General features: G+C 40.4%; 1 protein-coding gene across 1 annotated transcript in view; it reads left to right on the top strand.

Moving 5' to 3' along the window:
- ADAMTS19 (ADAM metallopeptidase with thrombospondin type 1 motif 19) overlaps positions 1-13,927 on the top strand; it is a 422,212-nt gene extending 408,285 nt beyond the window's left edge. Inside the window, exons 22-24 of the mRNA XM_075341865.1 lie at positions 304-456; positions 10,287-10,464; positions 13,776-13,927. Coding sequence (XP_075197980.1) covers positions 304-456; positions 10,287-10,464; positions 13,776-13,927 — 483 coding nt within the window. The remainder of the gene's footprint in view (positions 1-303; positions 457-10,286; positions 10,465-13,775) is intronic.
- The last annotated feature ends 2,288 nt before the right edge of the window (positions 13,928-16,215 follow it).

Raw genomic sequence — 16,215 nt, 5'->3', positions numbered from 1 at the left:
TATGAGTAAAACTATTAGTGGTTAATGGACATTATTAGAGTATATATTCTTCAAATAGAAAGCAGTTCTATACGTATTTGCATGCTCCAAAATGAAAATACAATCTTAAAAAGGGCTGGATGATTTCCTCAGTACACACAACATTGTTGGTTATAAATGACTTGATTACAAATGTATAATTCGTGGAGAAAGGTTGAACTTTTTTCAACCTAAGTAACTATGTAACAGAATTATTACATTTTATCTGCAAAAAAAACTGACATACGTTAAAGACAAAACTTTAAAATGATTCATCTTTTTCAGTGCTCCTTGAAATGTGGTAAAGGTGTACGACATCGGACTGTGAGATGTACAAACCCTCGTAAGAAATGTCTAATGTCCACCAGACCCCGCGATATGGAAGATTGTGAAGACTACTCGAAGTGCTACATATGGAGAACAGGAGATTGGTCTAAAGTAAGCCCAGATCCCATAATTAATTACTAGGGATGATCTAATACCTCAAATATTCGGGTTCGTGAACATTTTCTGAATAGGTCGCCGCTGTGTGAATATTAAATGCGCAATGTAAGTCTATGGGAAGCCCGAATAGTTCCGAATAGTTGTTATTCGGGTTTCTCATAGACTTACATTGCTCATCGAATATTCTTGAATAGCTGAGACCTATTCGGAAAATATTTGTGAATATTTGAGGTACTCGATCATCCCTATTAATTACTCTTTTGTTTGGTGAGAAAATAGCAAAGGTGACAACAAATATTAATCCAGTGACTAGAGATGATTGATCCAAATTCATCCAAATAGAATACAGTCAAATTTTATGACACTCAGGTCTGTGTGAATTTAAACTATTTATAATTCGCTTTGTGCAAATTTCCCAAAAAATGTACCCCAAAAGGATGTCAGTAAAAACTTCAGCTCAGGATAAAAAAAACAATTAGTCACATAGCTCTGTCAATGGAGAAAAAAAAGTTACGCACTCAGAAAATGGTGATACAAACAAAATTATTTTTTTTACAAATTTCAATATTTATAGAGAATCTTTTTACCAGTTCATTTGAACTGCAGAATGAGTAAAGTAAAAGCAAACACCCTAAAAACAATGACAAAATTGCGTTTTTTCCACAATTTCACCGCACTTTGATTTTTTTCTTGTTTTACAGCATATTGTATTAAATTGAATACATTGGTTAAATTGAATTGTGTGATTTAAAACTGCAATTCTTCTAGCAAAATAACAAGCCATCAATTGTTTGCGATGACAGAAAAATAAAAAAGTTAGGGCTCTTGGAACAAAAGGAGGAAAAAAACAAAAGAGCAAAAAAAAGTGCTTGGGGCTGTAAGAGTTTACATTTTAATAAAAAAAAAAAATTAGAACATACAATACCTACATTTCCAAGAAATACCATCAGAATAGTAATTCCTTCTGGCAATCCATACCTTAGAGTAAGTAGAGATAATCAGTTTAGTAGTACTGTGGTAGGTAGAGATGAGTAAATCAATCTACAGAGGATCTAGTTTGAGATGAACTTCTGATTTCAAGATTTTGAGATTCATCTTGTTCGCAAACAAAATACTTCCCCAGATCCATTTCCCACACTATAGAAGCATCATTGAGCTGGATAACATAATTTTGTGTTGTTGCAATGTTTCTATAATGTTCTTCAACTATGATTTTTTTATGGATTATCATAACTTGTACAGTGGTGGTCAATACTTTATGAAAAAAAATCAGAAATTTGTAAAAAAACAATAAATAAATACAATTTTTTCTTTTGTTGCCACTTTCAGAGAACAGTAACGTTTTAAATTTTCCGGTTAGGGAGCTTTGTAAAAGCTTATGCTTTTCCAACCTGAGCCAATATGTTTCTTGATATAATTTTGGAAACATATGATGTTTTGATCACTTGATATTACATTTTTTACCTGTTGTTGTGGCCAAAAAAAACAGTTCTGCTGATTTGATTTTTTTTGCTCCTTACACTGTTTTCTGATCATCTTTGTCTTCCTTCTTCTGATGCCGGGGTGCATGACGCGTCCTACATCATGCACACGCACCAGCATTGAGGTCCTGTGCAGGCGTACTTTGATCTGCCCTGAGCAGGGCAGATCAAAGTATTATAGTGCGTCTGTGCAGGTCCTCAATGCCGGCACGTGTGCATGATGTAGGACGCCACATGCACCCGGCTTCAGAAGAAGGAGGATGAAAATGGCCAAAAGAGGAGGCGCCGCACCCGGAGAACGGAGACACCCATCTGACCCATTTGCACCATACCGACTGCTTAGGTAAGTATTATAAAGTGATTTTTACGTTTTACGCAGCGGCCTGGGCTCTTATATACAACATGTTAGAATGCTGTATATAAGAGCCCACTGGTGATTGCTGCAGCTAATAGTCACCAAATTTGGTGACAGGTTCCTTTTAAAGCTGTATTAACCAAAAAGAAGAACCAAAGATCCATATCTGTTTACACATTGAGCAACGCAGATTCCACCATATGACTCATATATGAAACCAAAAAAAAGGTGTTTCTGCACCTAAGAATTACATACAATATCCATCATATTTTAGAAAAAGTATCAAATTTTATTCCATCATAATTGAAATACAACATTATATTACTTTATTGAATGCTGGTATACACAGAATTAAAATAACCCTACCCCATAAAACCAAAGAAAAACAACTGGTGCATTGTGGAACAAGGCATAATATCAAAGAGTACATGCATCATACACATATATAAGTTCCTGGGTATGAGTAGGCACGGACACATCCAGTGATAGCCCACTACTATGTAAAAGTGCCAAAAGGGTTCAGATTATTTTATGGATCTAAAACCTGCAACTTGCATTCCATATTGCGGCCAAATCTATAACCGTACAGATGAAATAAGGCTATTTCCCACCTGGCAAAATTGAAATAATGCAATCCTTCTTGTTGGAAGGAAGAAAGGGGACTTTTCCAAATATTAATAAAATTGTATCATTACATAGAGCATGTCCCATCATTTAACAATATTGCATATTTTGTCGATTGGTATTTGCAGGTGAGCCACAACACCTAGCACCTCAATGTACATTGGCACATAATAAAACAATCATAATAATAGTGCTTCCCATATCACATATATAATTGTAAGTGACTAGGTACAATTGTAAAAAGGTGAGAACACCTCCGGAGATATCCCACAAGATTTTAAATTAAAGGCAAAAACACCTCCAATGAAATTTGGCACGGATCAAAGAGCCATGAATCATATACCCAGGTAGCAAGCCACAACGCCCAGCACCTCGACGCGCGTTTCGCCTCTCGCTTCGTCAGGAGGTGCTGGGGTAGCCGTGGGGTCACTCATATATAGTAGAAGCCCACCTGATGTCTTAATGCGGCGCACGCCGCACAGCGGAGACCGCATCGCCCACTTCCGCCGGCGTCCCGGAAGGTGCTCTGCGCATATGCAGAAAGCAACCCACAATTGGGCGCCGGCAGAGGGGGCGAGGCAGTCTCCGATGCGCAGAGCGCGCTCTGACGTCAGTGTGGCCGAGTGGCCATATTAGGTGGGGGCACAAGTGCTGGCAACAATCAAAGGCAAACCTACACGTATGGAGTAACTCTTAGGGCGGCGAATTTGGTTACCAATTGTATACAATCTGAACACATAGAAGAAGGAGGAGCCTGAGAACCACAACAAGTTCAATATAGATTATCTGGAAAGCATGTTTGTAAACACCTAGCCTCTAGTGGGCAAACCCCTGAACCACATCAAAATATTTCCAGTGATAGGTAAGAGGGGGTATAATACACAAATGCCAGAACTCTTATATTAGTAGGTATTCACCCACCACATTGACATGTGTAAAAATGTTCACAATATAGATGTAATGGGATGATGATTTTTGCTTCCCGATGTATACATCCTCAAGGTATGATTCTCATGATCCACAAAAACCTTCTCATGCAATTATGACTTCATTCCGTCCCTATACAGCATGCGGGTCATTCAACATAAAAAGAAGAAAGACAAAAAATATACAGAAAACATAATTAGAGTGACCAAGACAACAATATTAAAAAGCAAGATATAAGGTGGCAAGCAATCCGGTGACAAAATCAATAGTCAGTGCCAAATCCAAAATACATAATATATGTATATATTTGATCACGTCAAAGAAACCAACAAGGCATGGACAAAAATCAGCAGAACAAGGCAAGGCCACCTGGCGGAGAGGGAACTCAGGAGATCTTATAGGAAAGGCTTAAAGGAGATGGAATCATTTAACCCCCTTGGTTTTTCCGTCTCCAAAACCGTGATCCACCTGACCTCCCTCTGCGCCAGGATTCTCTTAGGGTCACCCCCCCTGGGACTCAGATATACTCTATCGATCCCCCGAAACTTGAGAAGCCGCCAATTGCAATTGTGACTCTCCCTAAAATGCTTCGGGATATTCTTCAATAACTCAAGTTCCTCCGGTTTCACCACTCCAGCAGCCCTCTTTATATCCCTAATATGCTCCAAGATCCTCACTCTAAATTCACGAGAGGTAAGCCCCACGTAAATGAGTCCACAGGGACATTTTGCCCAGTACACCACATACGTTGTCCTACAGTTGATATTATGGACAATTTTAAACTCTCTGTTGTTTGCAGAATTGTGAAAGGTGAAGGTCCTCTCCATTTGTGAGCAAGCCCCACAATCTCCACAACTGAAAGAGCCCCATCTAGGACCCCCAGTCCTCTCCAGAAAATTCGAAGGTGGTGGTGTGTAATGGCTCCTCACTATCATATCCCCCAGTGTCTTAGATCTTCGAGGGGTGATTTGTGGTCTATCTGATAAGACAGATTTCAAATCTTTATCAGACAGTAAAATGGGCCAATACCTCTCTACAACTTCCTTCATTTTGCGCCATTGAGAGTGGTAAGGTGTAATTAATCTCACTTGGTCATCCACTTTGTTCTTTTTTGATGGAACCAGGAGGTCATCTCTAGGGGTCGCCCTAGCCCTGTCATATCCCTGTTGAATTGCCCTATTAGTATAATGCCTGTTCTTAAATCGTTTTTTCAAATCCAGGGCTTGCCCCTCAAACAGGTCAACATTTGAGCATATGCGTCGGGCCCTAAGGAACTGACCTGTTGGAATTGAGTTGATGACCTGTGGCGGGTGGGATGACTTGGCGCTCAGGAGAGAATTCACAGCCGTGCTCTTTCTGTAGATGTCCGTTCTTATTAGACCGCCCTCATCCTTCACAACCCTTACGTCCAGGAACTCAATAGAATCCATGCTGCAATGGTAAGTCAGATTTATGTTGAAAGCATTGTCATTCAATGCCAGCATGAATGAATCAAGCTTTTCCCGCTCACCCTGCCAGATCGCAAAGACATCGTCTATAAACCTCACCCACATTAGTACTGTTCCACAATCCTCCTCAGGGAATTGTATCAGGCGCTCCCAATACCCCAGGAAGAGGCACGCATACGAGGGCGCACAAGACGCCCCCATAGCAGTGCCCCTCTCCTGGAGATAGTAGCGCCCCCTGAAAAGGAAGTAATTGTGGGTGAGGATGAATCTGAGCAGGGCGAGGAGGAGATCAATCAACGACCTGTCAAGGGATGTAGTACATAGAAAAAATTCTGCTGCCCTTAGCCCATCTCTATGAGAGATGGACGTATATAAAGACTCCACGTCTGCAGTGAACATTATAGTATCACTGTCCAGATGTAACTCCTGCAGGCGGACCAGAAAGTCAGTGGAGTCTCTTATATATGAGGGCAGATCCATCATTAAGGGCTTCAAGTAATAATCCAGGAAAACACATATGGGTTCACATAGACCATTGATGCCCGAAACGATGGGTCTGCCTGGCGGATTCTCAATGTCCTTGTGTACCTTTGGTAGAAAGTATATGGTCGGTGTTGTTGGCAACCTGTTAATTAATCCGTCAAAAACTGATTGTGGTATGATGTTATCCTCAAGGGCTTTTTTCAAAATCCCCTCTAATTCATTTAAGAATGAAACAGTCGGATTACTGTCCAATTTCCGATAGCATAATCGGTTGTTCAGTTGCCTGAATGCCTCATGCTCATATTTAGCAGTAGGCCAAACCACGATGTTGCCCCCTTTGTCGGCCTGTTTCACCACAATGTCCCTCATCCTAGATAGTTCGTTAATTGCTTTTCGTTGGTTTGGATTCAAGTTGTCATATGATCGTATCTCAGGAAGTTTCCGCAAATCCTGGACAACTAATCTAGTGAAGAGTTCTACCGTGGGGCAGGACGACAAAGGGGGAAAGGCCGTGGATCGCTTTTTGACTGTTTGTGGAAATTTTACCCCAGTTGGTTCAACTTGTTCAGCCAGTAAAGATTCCAAAAGGCTGACTATCTCTCTATCTTGTTCAGATAGACCAGCCAGATCTCCCCCATCCCTATTTCTTGCGAAATATTTTTTGTATAGGAGCTTACGGCTGAACAGTTGGACATCCTTAATAGCCATAAAGCAGTCAAATTTGGCCACTGGTGAAAAGGAGAGTCCCAATTGTAACACTTCAAGTTGTTCTTGAGTGAGTAATCTATCTGAAAGGTTTATTACCTTGAGGTTATCCTTGGGAGCAGGATCCTTCAAGCCTCCCATCGGGTAGTTTGCCTTCTTCTTAGAAGAGTTGCGTGTCATTACTCCTCCCATACCAGGTCTCTCAGGGGGGTCATTAGATGGTATATGGTCAAGATTGGGATGTGGGCTCCTTGAGCGGTCATCAGAAGAAAGAGAACTGTTTCTCTGTTGGGATCTTGATCTAGGTCTTGAGCCGAATCTCCTCGCCTGATGCCATCTGAACACATTATTAGTTTCATGATCCGTGATGTCCCGCTGGAACTTCTTGATTTTAAATTGTTTTATGTCATTCTCCCATTCTGCACTTTCTTTGTGTATGTCCTTCTCCAGAGCATCAATCGCCTCCTTGGACATCTTAGATCTAATTTCACTATTCACTTGTTCAATTTCGATTTCAAGGGATTCTATTTTCTTTTTGTCTAGACCGATCAAAAGTTCAAGCATTGTGCGAGAACAAAGACTACAGGCTTCCTCCCACCTTTTCTTAAAAACATCATCTGAGATTTCAAATGATGGAAAAACCTGAATTCTGAGTCCCCTAGGTGTAATCCCTCGAGATAAATATTGTTCCAGAGATGCTTTATTCCACCATGCCCTCATCCGCCTCCTCAACAGATCCTTAATTTTTGTCTGTAACTCACGATTTGGCAATGAAAACTGAGTACTGCTCTGTCCGGTGCCGCCACCAAATATCTCACCGATCTGTGAGGCCCAGCAACCATCACGACTTTTATAGTCCATTTTAAGATCTAGATCCAAAAAAGAGAACACAGTATTAACCAAAAAGAAGAACCAAAGATCCATATCTGTTTACACATTGAGCAACGCAGATTCCACCATATGACTCATATATGAAACCAAAAAAAAGGTGTTTCTGCACCTAAGAATTACATACAATATCCATCATATTTTAGAAAAAGTATCAAATTTTATTCCATCATAATTGAAATACAACATTATATTACTTTATTGAATGCTGGTATACACAGAATTAAAATAACCCTACCCCATAAAACCAAAGAAAAACAACTGGTGCATTGTGGAACAAGGCATAATATCAAAGAGTACATGCATCATACACATATATAAGTTCCTGGGTATGAGTAGGCACGGACACATCCAGTGATAGCCCACTACTATGTAAAAGTGCCAAAAGGGTTCAGATTATTTTATGGATCTAAAACCTGCAACTTGCATTCCATATTGCGGCCAAATCTATAACCGTACAGATGAAATAAGGCTATTTCCCACCTGGCAAAATTGAAATAATGCAATCCTTCTTGTTGGAAGGAAGAAAGGGGACTTTTCCAAATATTAATAAAATTGTATCATTACATAGAGCATGTCCCATCATTTAACAATATTGCATATTTTGTCGATTGGTATTTGCAGGTGAGCCACAACACCTAGCACCTCAATGTACATTGGCACATAATAAAACAATCATAATAATAGTGCTTCCCATATCACATATATAATTGTAAGTGACTAGGTACAATTGTAAAAAGGTGAGAACACCTCCGGAGATATCCCACAAGATTTTAAATTAAAGGCAAAAACACCTCCAATGAAATTTGGCACGGATCAAAGAGCCATGAATCATATACCCAGGTAGCAAGCCACAACGCCCAGCACCTCGACGCGCGTTTCGCCTCTCGCTTCGTCAGGAGGTGCTGGGGTAGCCGTGGGGTCACTCATATATAGTAGAAGCCCACCTGATGTCTTAATGCGGCGCACGCCGCACAGCGGAGACCGCATCGCCCACTTCCGCCGGCGTCCCGGAAGGTGCTCTGCGCATATGCAGAAAGCAACCCACAATTGGGCGCCGGCAGAGGGGGCGAGGCAGTCTCCGATGCGCAGAGCGCTCTGACGTCAGTGTGGCCGAGTGGCCATATTAGGTGGGGGCACAAGTGCTGGCAACAATCAAAGGCAAACCTACTCTTATAGGAAAGATCTCCTGAGTTCCCTCTCCGCCAGGTGGCCTTGCCTTGTTCTGCTGATTTTTGTCCATGCCTTGTTGGTTTCTTTGACGTGATCAAATATATACATATATTATGTATTTTGGATTTGGCACTGACTATTGATGAAGTGGGCGATGCGGTCTCCGCTGTGCGGCGTGCGCCGCATTAAGACATCAGGTGGGCTTCTACTATATATGAGTGACCCCACGGCTACCCCAGCACCTCCTGACGAAGCGAGAGGCGAAACGCGCGTCGAGGTGCTGGGCGTTGTGGCTTGCTACCTGGGTATATGATTCATGGCTCTTTGATCCGTGCCAAATTTCATTGGAGGTGTTTTTGCCTTTAATTTAAAATCTTGTGGGATATCTCCGGAGGTGTTCTCACCTTTTTACAATTGTACCTAGTCACTTACAATTATATATGTGATATGGGAAGCACTATTATTATGATTGTTTTATTATGTGCCAATGTACATTGAGGTGCTAGGTGTTGTGGCTCACCTGCAAATACCAATCGACAAAATATGCAATATTGTTAAATGATGGGACATGCTCTATGTAATGATACAATTTTATTAATATTTGGAAAAGTCCCCTTTCTTCCTTCCAACAAGAAGGATTGCATTATTTCAATTTTGCCAGGTGGGAAATAGCCTTATTTCATCTGTACGGTTATAGATTTGGCCGCAATATGGAATGCAAGTTGCAGGTTTTAGATCCATAAAATAATCTGAACCCTTTTGGCACTTTTACATAGTAGTGGGCTATCACTGGATGTGTCCGTGCCTACTCATACCCAGGAACTTATATATGTGTATGATGCATGTACTCTTTGATATTATGCCTTGTTCCACAATGCACCAGTTGTTTTTCTTTGGTTTTATGGGGTAGGGTTATTTTAATTCTGTGTATACCAGCATTCAATAAAGTAATATAATGTTGTATTTCAATTATGATGGAATAAAATTTGATACTTTTTCTAAAATATGATGGATATTGTATGTAATTCTTAGGTGCAGAAACACCTTTTTTTTGGTTCCTTTTAAAGCTGGCTTTCAGTCAGTGCCAGGAGGAAAAATTTTAATTTCGTTCCAGCAGCGGGGCTCTTAGTGCTGGTACCAAGAAGCTTCAGAGCGTTATTAACTTGCAGATTAACCCCATATCTGCAGAAAAATAGAGGATTTTTTTACATGACAGGTTCTCTTTAATAATCATTTGTATTTCCTAATGAGAACACATTGGGACTAATATTTTACAGTATGGAGTAATAAATGAGGTTATAAAAAGTTAAAAAAAAATCCAAATAATAAATTTTAATATTTCCTGGCTTCACAATTACGATTTAAACTCTAATGAATATGAATGAACTAATGAATGTATTAATTATATTCTTCTTGCAGTAGTGATCATTTCTGTGTTTCATGCTTTGTTGATCATTGATTTATGCTACTTAAAAATTGATATCAGGCATATAAACCCCAAGTAATTAGCAAACAAAAGTGAAACGGAGGACAAATGCATAACAAAAAAACCTGTGGGGAAGGAAGAAAGTTTGTAATATTTTAAATTGTAGATGAATATAAATATTTGGCAATCATTTTCAGACTTCTTGCTTGTAAGTCTCACAGTGAACATGTATGTTAATCTTATTTATAGTACGTTACACGGCAGGTTAGGAATAAGGCTCTAACTTATATTTTTCTATTTTTTATTGTACTTAGTGTTCCGTGACTTGTGGAAAAGGCATGCAGTCAAGAGTAATTCAATGCATGCACAGAATTACTGGAAGGCATGGAAATGAATGCTTTTCATCTGAAAAACCAGCAGCATATAGACCGTGTCATCTACAAGCCTGTAATGAAAAAGTAAATGTTAACACAATAACCTCGCCTCGTCTTGGTAAGCATACAACACAATTACCAGATAAATGCATCTTAGGTTCTTGTAACTCTATTCCAGGTCAGGATCCTTCTTTTCTATGTCTAGACAGTACAGAGCGTTTATGAAGTGATTTGTAACTTTTGGACCTGGAGTTAGTAATAAGAGAAGTGCCTGCTCAGCCTTGGTATTATCTCCTTTATGTAGTAGGTACAATATATATGTATTCAGAATAGGGCTCACTTTAAAAGTGTAGCTTTAATTTTTGGCACGTTTTCCTATGAGGTGCTATTTTATATAGACTGCTTCATTGGAAGGGCTGTGTTATTCTTGGTAAACTGAAGGCTTATGGCAATGATCAGTTGGTTTCTTAAAGGAAACCATCAGCAAACAATCAAATGCTTGTTGATCAATCCACAGTGCCTGGTATGTAGTTGCAGGGAGAGTCGGGCACTAAACTACTTTCCTAGCTTGCAGTAACAATTTTATCAGATACCTTCAGACACCACTAGGACTGAACTAAATAATTATTTCTTATTGAGTTCAATTCAGTATAAGCAAATCCATATTCACTGAGCCTCTCATATCAATGGATGCAGCCAAAATTATAAAAATTATCAAGCTATTGTACCAAAACATCATCTGTTGGGTAAAACTAACCCATCTCACAGTATTATAATAATAATAGTTATTATTATTAATATTATTATTTATTATTATAGTGCCATTTATTCCCTGATGCTTTACATGGGAAAAGGGGTATACATAATAAAATCAAGTACAACAATCATGAACAATACAAGGCAAAGACTGGTACAGGAGGAGAGAGGGCTCTGCCCCCGAGGGCTCACAGTCTACAAGGGATGGGTGAGGCACAGACTGGTAAAGGAGGAGAGAGGACCCTTCCCGCAAGGGATCACAGTATACAAGTGATGGGTGAGGCACAAATTGGGATAGGTGGAGAGAAGACCCTGCCCCCCGAGGGCTTACAGCCTACAAAAGATAGGTGAGGCACAGACTGATACAGGAGGAGAGAAGACCCAGCCTACAAAGGGATAGGTGAGGCACAGACTGTTACAGGAGGAAAGACGACCTAGCCTACAAGGGATAGGTGCAGTACAGACTGGTACAGGAGGAGAGAGAACCCTGCCTTTGAGGGCTTACTGCCTACAAAGGTTAGGTGAGGCACAGTCTGGTACAGGAAGAGAGGGGACTCAGCCTACAAGGCATAGGTGAGGCACAGGCTGGTACAGGAGGAGAGAGAATCTAGCCTACAAGAGATAGGTGCGGCACAGACTAGTACAGGAGGAGAAAGGACCCTGCCCCCAAGGACACACAGCCTACAAGGGATGGGTGAGGCACAGACTGGTACAGGAGGAGAGATGACCCTGCTCCCTTGTCGCTCACAGTCTACAAGGGATGGGTGAGGCACAGACTGGTACAGGAGTTGAGAGAACCCTGTCCGCAAGGGCTCACAGGGGATGGGTGAGGCATAGACTTGTACTGGAGGAGAGAGGACCCTGCCCGCAAGGGCTCCCAGTCTAGATTGATCTAAATTCAACTCCCAGTTAGTGAATTCTTCTTTGCAATGATAGGATGAGCTGACATCGAAGGATGGAAAAACTAAGGAAAAAATTACACCACCCCTTTGAGCAATATCATGAAATAAGCGTTTACTTTAGGGTGGACAATTGGGACGATTGCCAAAGGCCATCAACTCCAAAGAGGCCTCCTGCTTCAGCACTGGCTGTTCTACTACTTTTCTGTTGTACAGTTTTATCCATGGTAGTTATAAATTTGGTAGATGAAAAGCAGTTAAATCAGGTAGAGACTAAAGGCCCAGTCACATTAAACAACTTACCAGCGATCCCAACAATGATACAACCTGATAGGGATCGCTGGTAAGTTGCTAGGAGGTCGCTGGTGAGATGTCACACTAAGCGACGCTCAAGCGATCCCACCAGCAACCTGACCTGGCAGGGATCGCTGGAGCGTCGCTACACGTGGAAGCATGCTGCGCTTGGTAACTAAGGTAAATATCGGGTAACCAACCTGATATTTACCATACTATAAAGAAAAAGACATGGCTTGTTATATAACAACCTGATATTTACCTTGGTTACCAGCGCACACCGCTTAGCGCTGGCTCCCTGCACACCTAGCCACAGTACACATCGGGTTAATTACACGATGTGTACTCTGCTTCGTGTGCAGGCAGCAGGGAGACGGCTTCTGTGGACGCTGGTAACCACGGTAAACATCGGGTAACCAAGAAGCCCTTCCCTTGGTTACCTGATATTTACCTTCGTTACCAGCGTCCGCCGCTCTCACACTGCCAGTGCCGGCTCCCTGCTCCCTGCACACATAACCACAGTACACATTGGGTTAATTACCCGATGTGTACTCCGGCTACGTGTGCAGAGAGCAGGGAGCCGGCACTGACAGCTGAGAGCGGCGGATGCTGGTAGTGAAGGTAAATATCGGGTAACCAAGGTAAGGGCTTCTTGGTTACCCGATGTTTACCGTGGTTACCAGCGTCCGCAGAAGCCGGCTACTGCTGCCTGCACATTTAGTTGTTGCTCTGTCGCGCTGTGACACACAGTGATGTGTGCTTCACAGCGGGAGAGCAACAACTAAAAAATGGTCCAGGACATTCAGCAACAACCAACGACCTCACAGCAGGGGCCAGGTTGTTGCTGGATGTCACACAAGCAACATCGCTAGCAAGTTGTGCCTCAGCAGCGATGTTGCTAGCGATGTTGCTTAGTGTGACGGTACCTTTAGGCCACCATTCATTAACACTGGCATTGTTCACAGAGAATTATTATTATTATTTATTATTATAGCGCCATTTATTCCATGGCACTTTACAAGTGAAAGAGGGTATACGTACAACAATCATTAACATTACAAAACAGACTGGTATAGGAGGAGAGAGGACCCTGCCCGTGAGGGCTCACAGTCTACAGGGAATGGGTGATGGTGCAATAGGTGAGGACAGAGCTGGTTTCGCAGTGGTCTAATGGAGAATCGAGTTGAGAATGGAGTTTTCTTCTGGAGTAAGTTATACCACTGAAGTAACTTTTCTTGAATTTGAAGGGCGGGCGTAGCCAAGCTTTGTCCACCCCTACTCCAGCCATATTGGCGTACCTGGCCAGGAATGCAAATGAGTTACCCAAAGTTATTATGAGTTATTAAGATATTTTACACCACAAGTCCTGCACAACATCTTGATTAAGCCCCATTATTTTTTTTATCTCAATTTTAGACAAAAATCACAGTTTCTGATTCAAAATGATATCTAATTTATTGTTTTTGGGTTTTTTTTTCAGCTGCTTTAACCTTTAAATGTCTTCAAGATCAGTGGCCAGTATATTGTAAAGTAATACGAGAGAAAAACCTCTGCCAAGACATGAGGTGGTACCAACGCTGCTGTGAAACATGCAGGGACTTTTATGCTCAGAAAATGCAACACAGGAGTTGACCTTGGTTTTGCATGGATTATGCCGAATATTATATCTAAAACACACACACATGTCTAGCATATTACAACCAAACTTTTACAGATTTCAAATTATTTAATCATTTTAATTTATTTTTATTTTTCATGTCATACATCAGTGTTCACACATAACAGTAGCTTACATTTGTACAATTCAGTAACATCTTCTGTGTTCAGAATGTAGACAGTCACTGTTCTGCAGCTTCATATATACTATTATACATTTCTATTCCAGCTCTGTACTTTTTATGTTTTGGTTTAAAATTAATACCTATAAAATGTTCTGTTCTTCTTTGGTCCAAAATGAAATTACGATCCCTTGGGAAAATGTACTAAGCACTACCCAATTATCATTTGTGAAATTGTTCCAAATCCAATAGGCTCTGCTGCTATTATTTCTCCACATTACTGTTCACATGGCCCACCCTATCATTTCAACAAATGGTCCTAATTAGTTGTTTCTATATCACAACGGTGCAGCATTACATAAAAATGTTGTGTACTTTGCTAGAAGACACAACCTGGACCTTTTTGTGAATGGACAACTAAATCTGATTATTATTACACAAAATTTGCTCTTTCCATTCCATTGAGGTTTGTTTGTTACATCAATCATTGCAATTCACTGGTGTTTCCTTGAATTTGTTATAAAAAATGATCAAGTAAAACACAAGGATTTTACTACTAGTACTAAGAACAGAAAATGCATGCAATCGAAGCAGAGGAAACATCTATCTCATGACGGACACCATTGGTACCTGAAGAATCCAATTGGCTATATTGGGATTTTTCAGATTTCTGCAATAGTGTCCATCATTTAACCAAAAAGAATAGGTCTGAATGCTGTGCTATTTTTTTCTGATTGTTTTATGGGATTTGTGGCATGGTTCTACATCAAATGTAAAATTATAAGGTTGAAGGGTTTGTCCACTTTAATTTTTAACAAAATATTCTGTGGGCATAACGGTGTGGCTATTATATAGGTATTAAAGGTTTAGTGCTGGTTTCCTTTGTGAAAAGTCATGTTTTGTAGCAGAACATGCTGCTCACATCATATGGTGCTATACCTGAAACAAATTTGCTTCTATTTTTGTTTTTTGGTTTTGACTTCCGAAGGTGCCAGCTCAACTGACTGACAATAGCTAGAGCAGACAGGCCATTGCACCCATGCATTTCATTGGCGCTAGGAACATTACATACATCTGTTACCCCTAAGCTTAACATGCTATTATATTTTAAACTCAATAAATTATACACTATATATTGTACTTTTAAGATTTTGAAGTAGTAGAACATGCTGCTCACATCATACGGTGCTATGCCTGAAACAAATTTGCCTCCATTTTTGTTTTCTGGTTTTGACTTCTGACGGTGCTAGCTCAACTGACTCTGATCATAGCTAGAGCAGACAGGGCATTATCTATCTAATATCTAGGCTTCTTCCACCTATCTATTACATACCATAAGGCTTAAATGCCTTTCTTGCACAAGGGACCTATGCTAATTGCAGTATGTCCATCCTTTAAAGGGAATCTGTTAGCAGGCTAAAACTCATCTGAGAGTAGCATGATGTAGGCAAAGAGATCCTGAATCCAACAATGTATTACTTAGATTACTGGGTGCATTCGTTCTTACACAATCAAAGATTTTAGTTTTAGCAAAGCAGAAGATCTTAAAAAGCTACCCCCACTAACATTAGGCTTTCAGTGTACATTTCTACAGATGGCAGCTGCTAATCACCGAACGGGTGGAGTTGGACCTGAGCTCATGTGCTCCTTAAAGACTAATGATAAGGCTACTAAAGCTTATCTAACATTACAGGTGAACAAAAACACACTTTGTGATAAGAGACACATGGCAAAAAAATCTACGTTAACTCTTACAACATGATGTCTTCAGATTACACAGCAAAAACCTGCTGACAGATTCCCTTTAACAGATTGAAAAAGATTGCAAACTCTTACAACAAACGAGTCTTCACCAAGCAAACTTGTTAATTTTTGGAAAGGATCACTACTGAAATCTAATAGAGGCATTATATAAAAAGGAGATTGTAAAGCTCATCAATGAGTTAATTATTTAATTATCACATAGAAGTCCATTCGTGTGAATGACTATGCTGTTTTTACAAGAAAACCTGTCCTGGCATGTTAAGTGGGATATCCATTATGTTAAAATTAATTCCCTGAAAGATTTCAACATTTTATTTTTATCAGGGCAATTTTTACGTAAAAAAGAAATGGTGAAACGTCTGTCTGTACCTCTATATT

Source organism: Anomaloglossus baeobatrachus, chromosome 1 (genome assembly GCF_048569485.1).
Source record: "Anomaloglossus baeobatrachus isolate aAnoBae1 chromosome 1, aAnoBae1.hap1, whole genome shotgun sequence".
Taxonomy (NCBI): Eukaryota; Metazoa; Chordata; class Amphibia; order Anura; family Aromobatidae; genus Anomaloglossus; species Anomaloglossus baeobatrachus.
The sequence above is the reverse complement of the archived record's forward strand: the minus strand, read 5'-3'. Positions and strand labels throughout refer to the sequence as shown.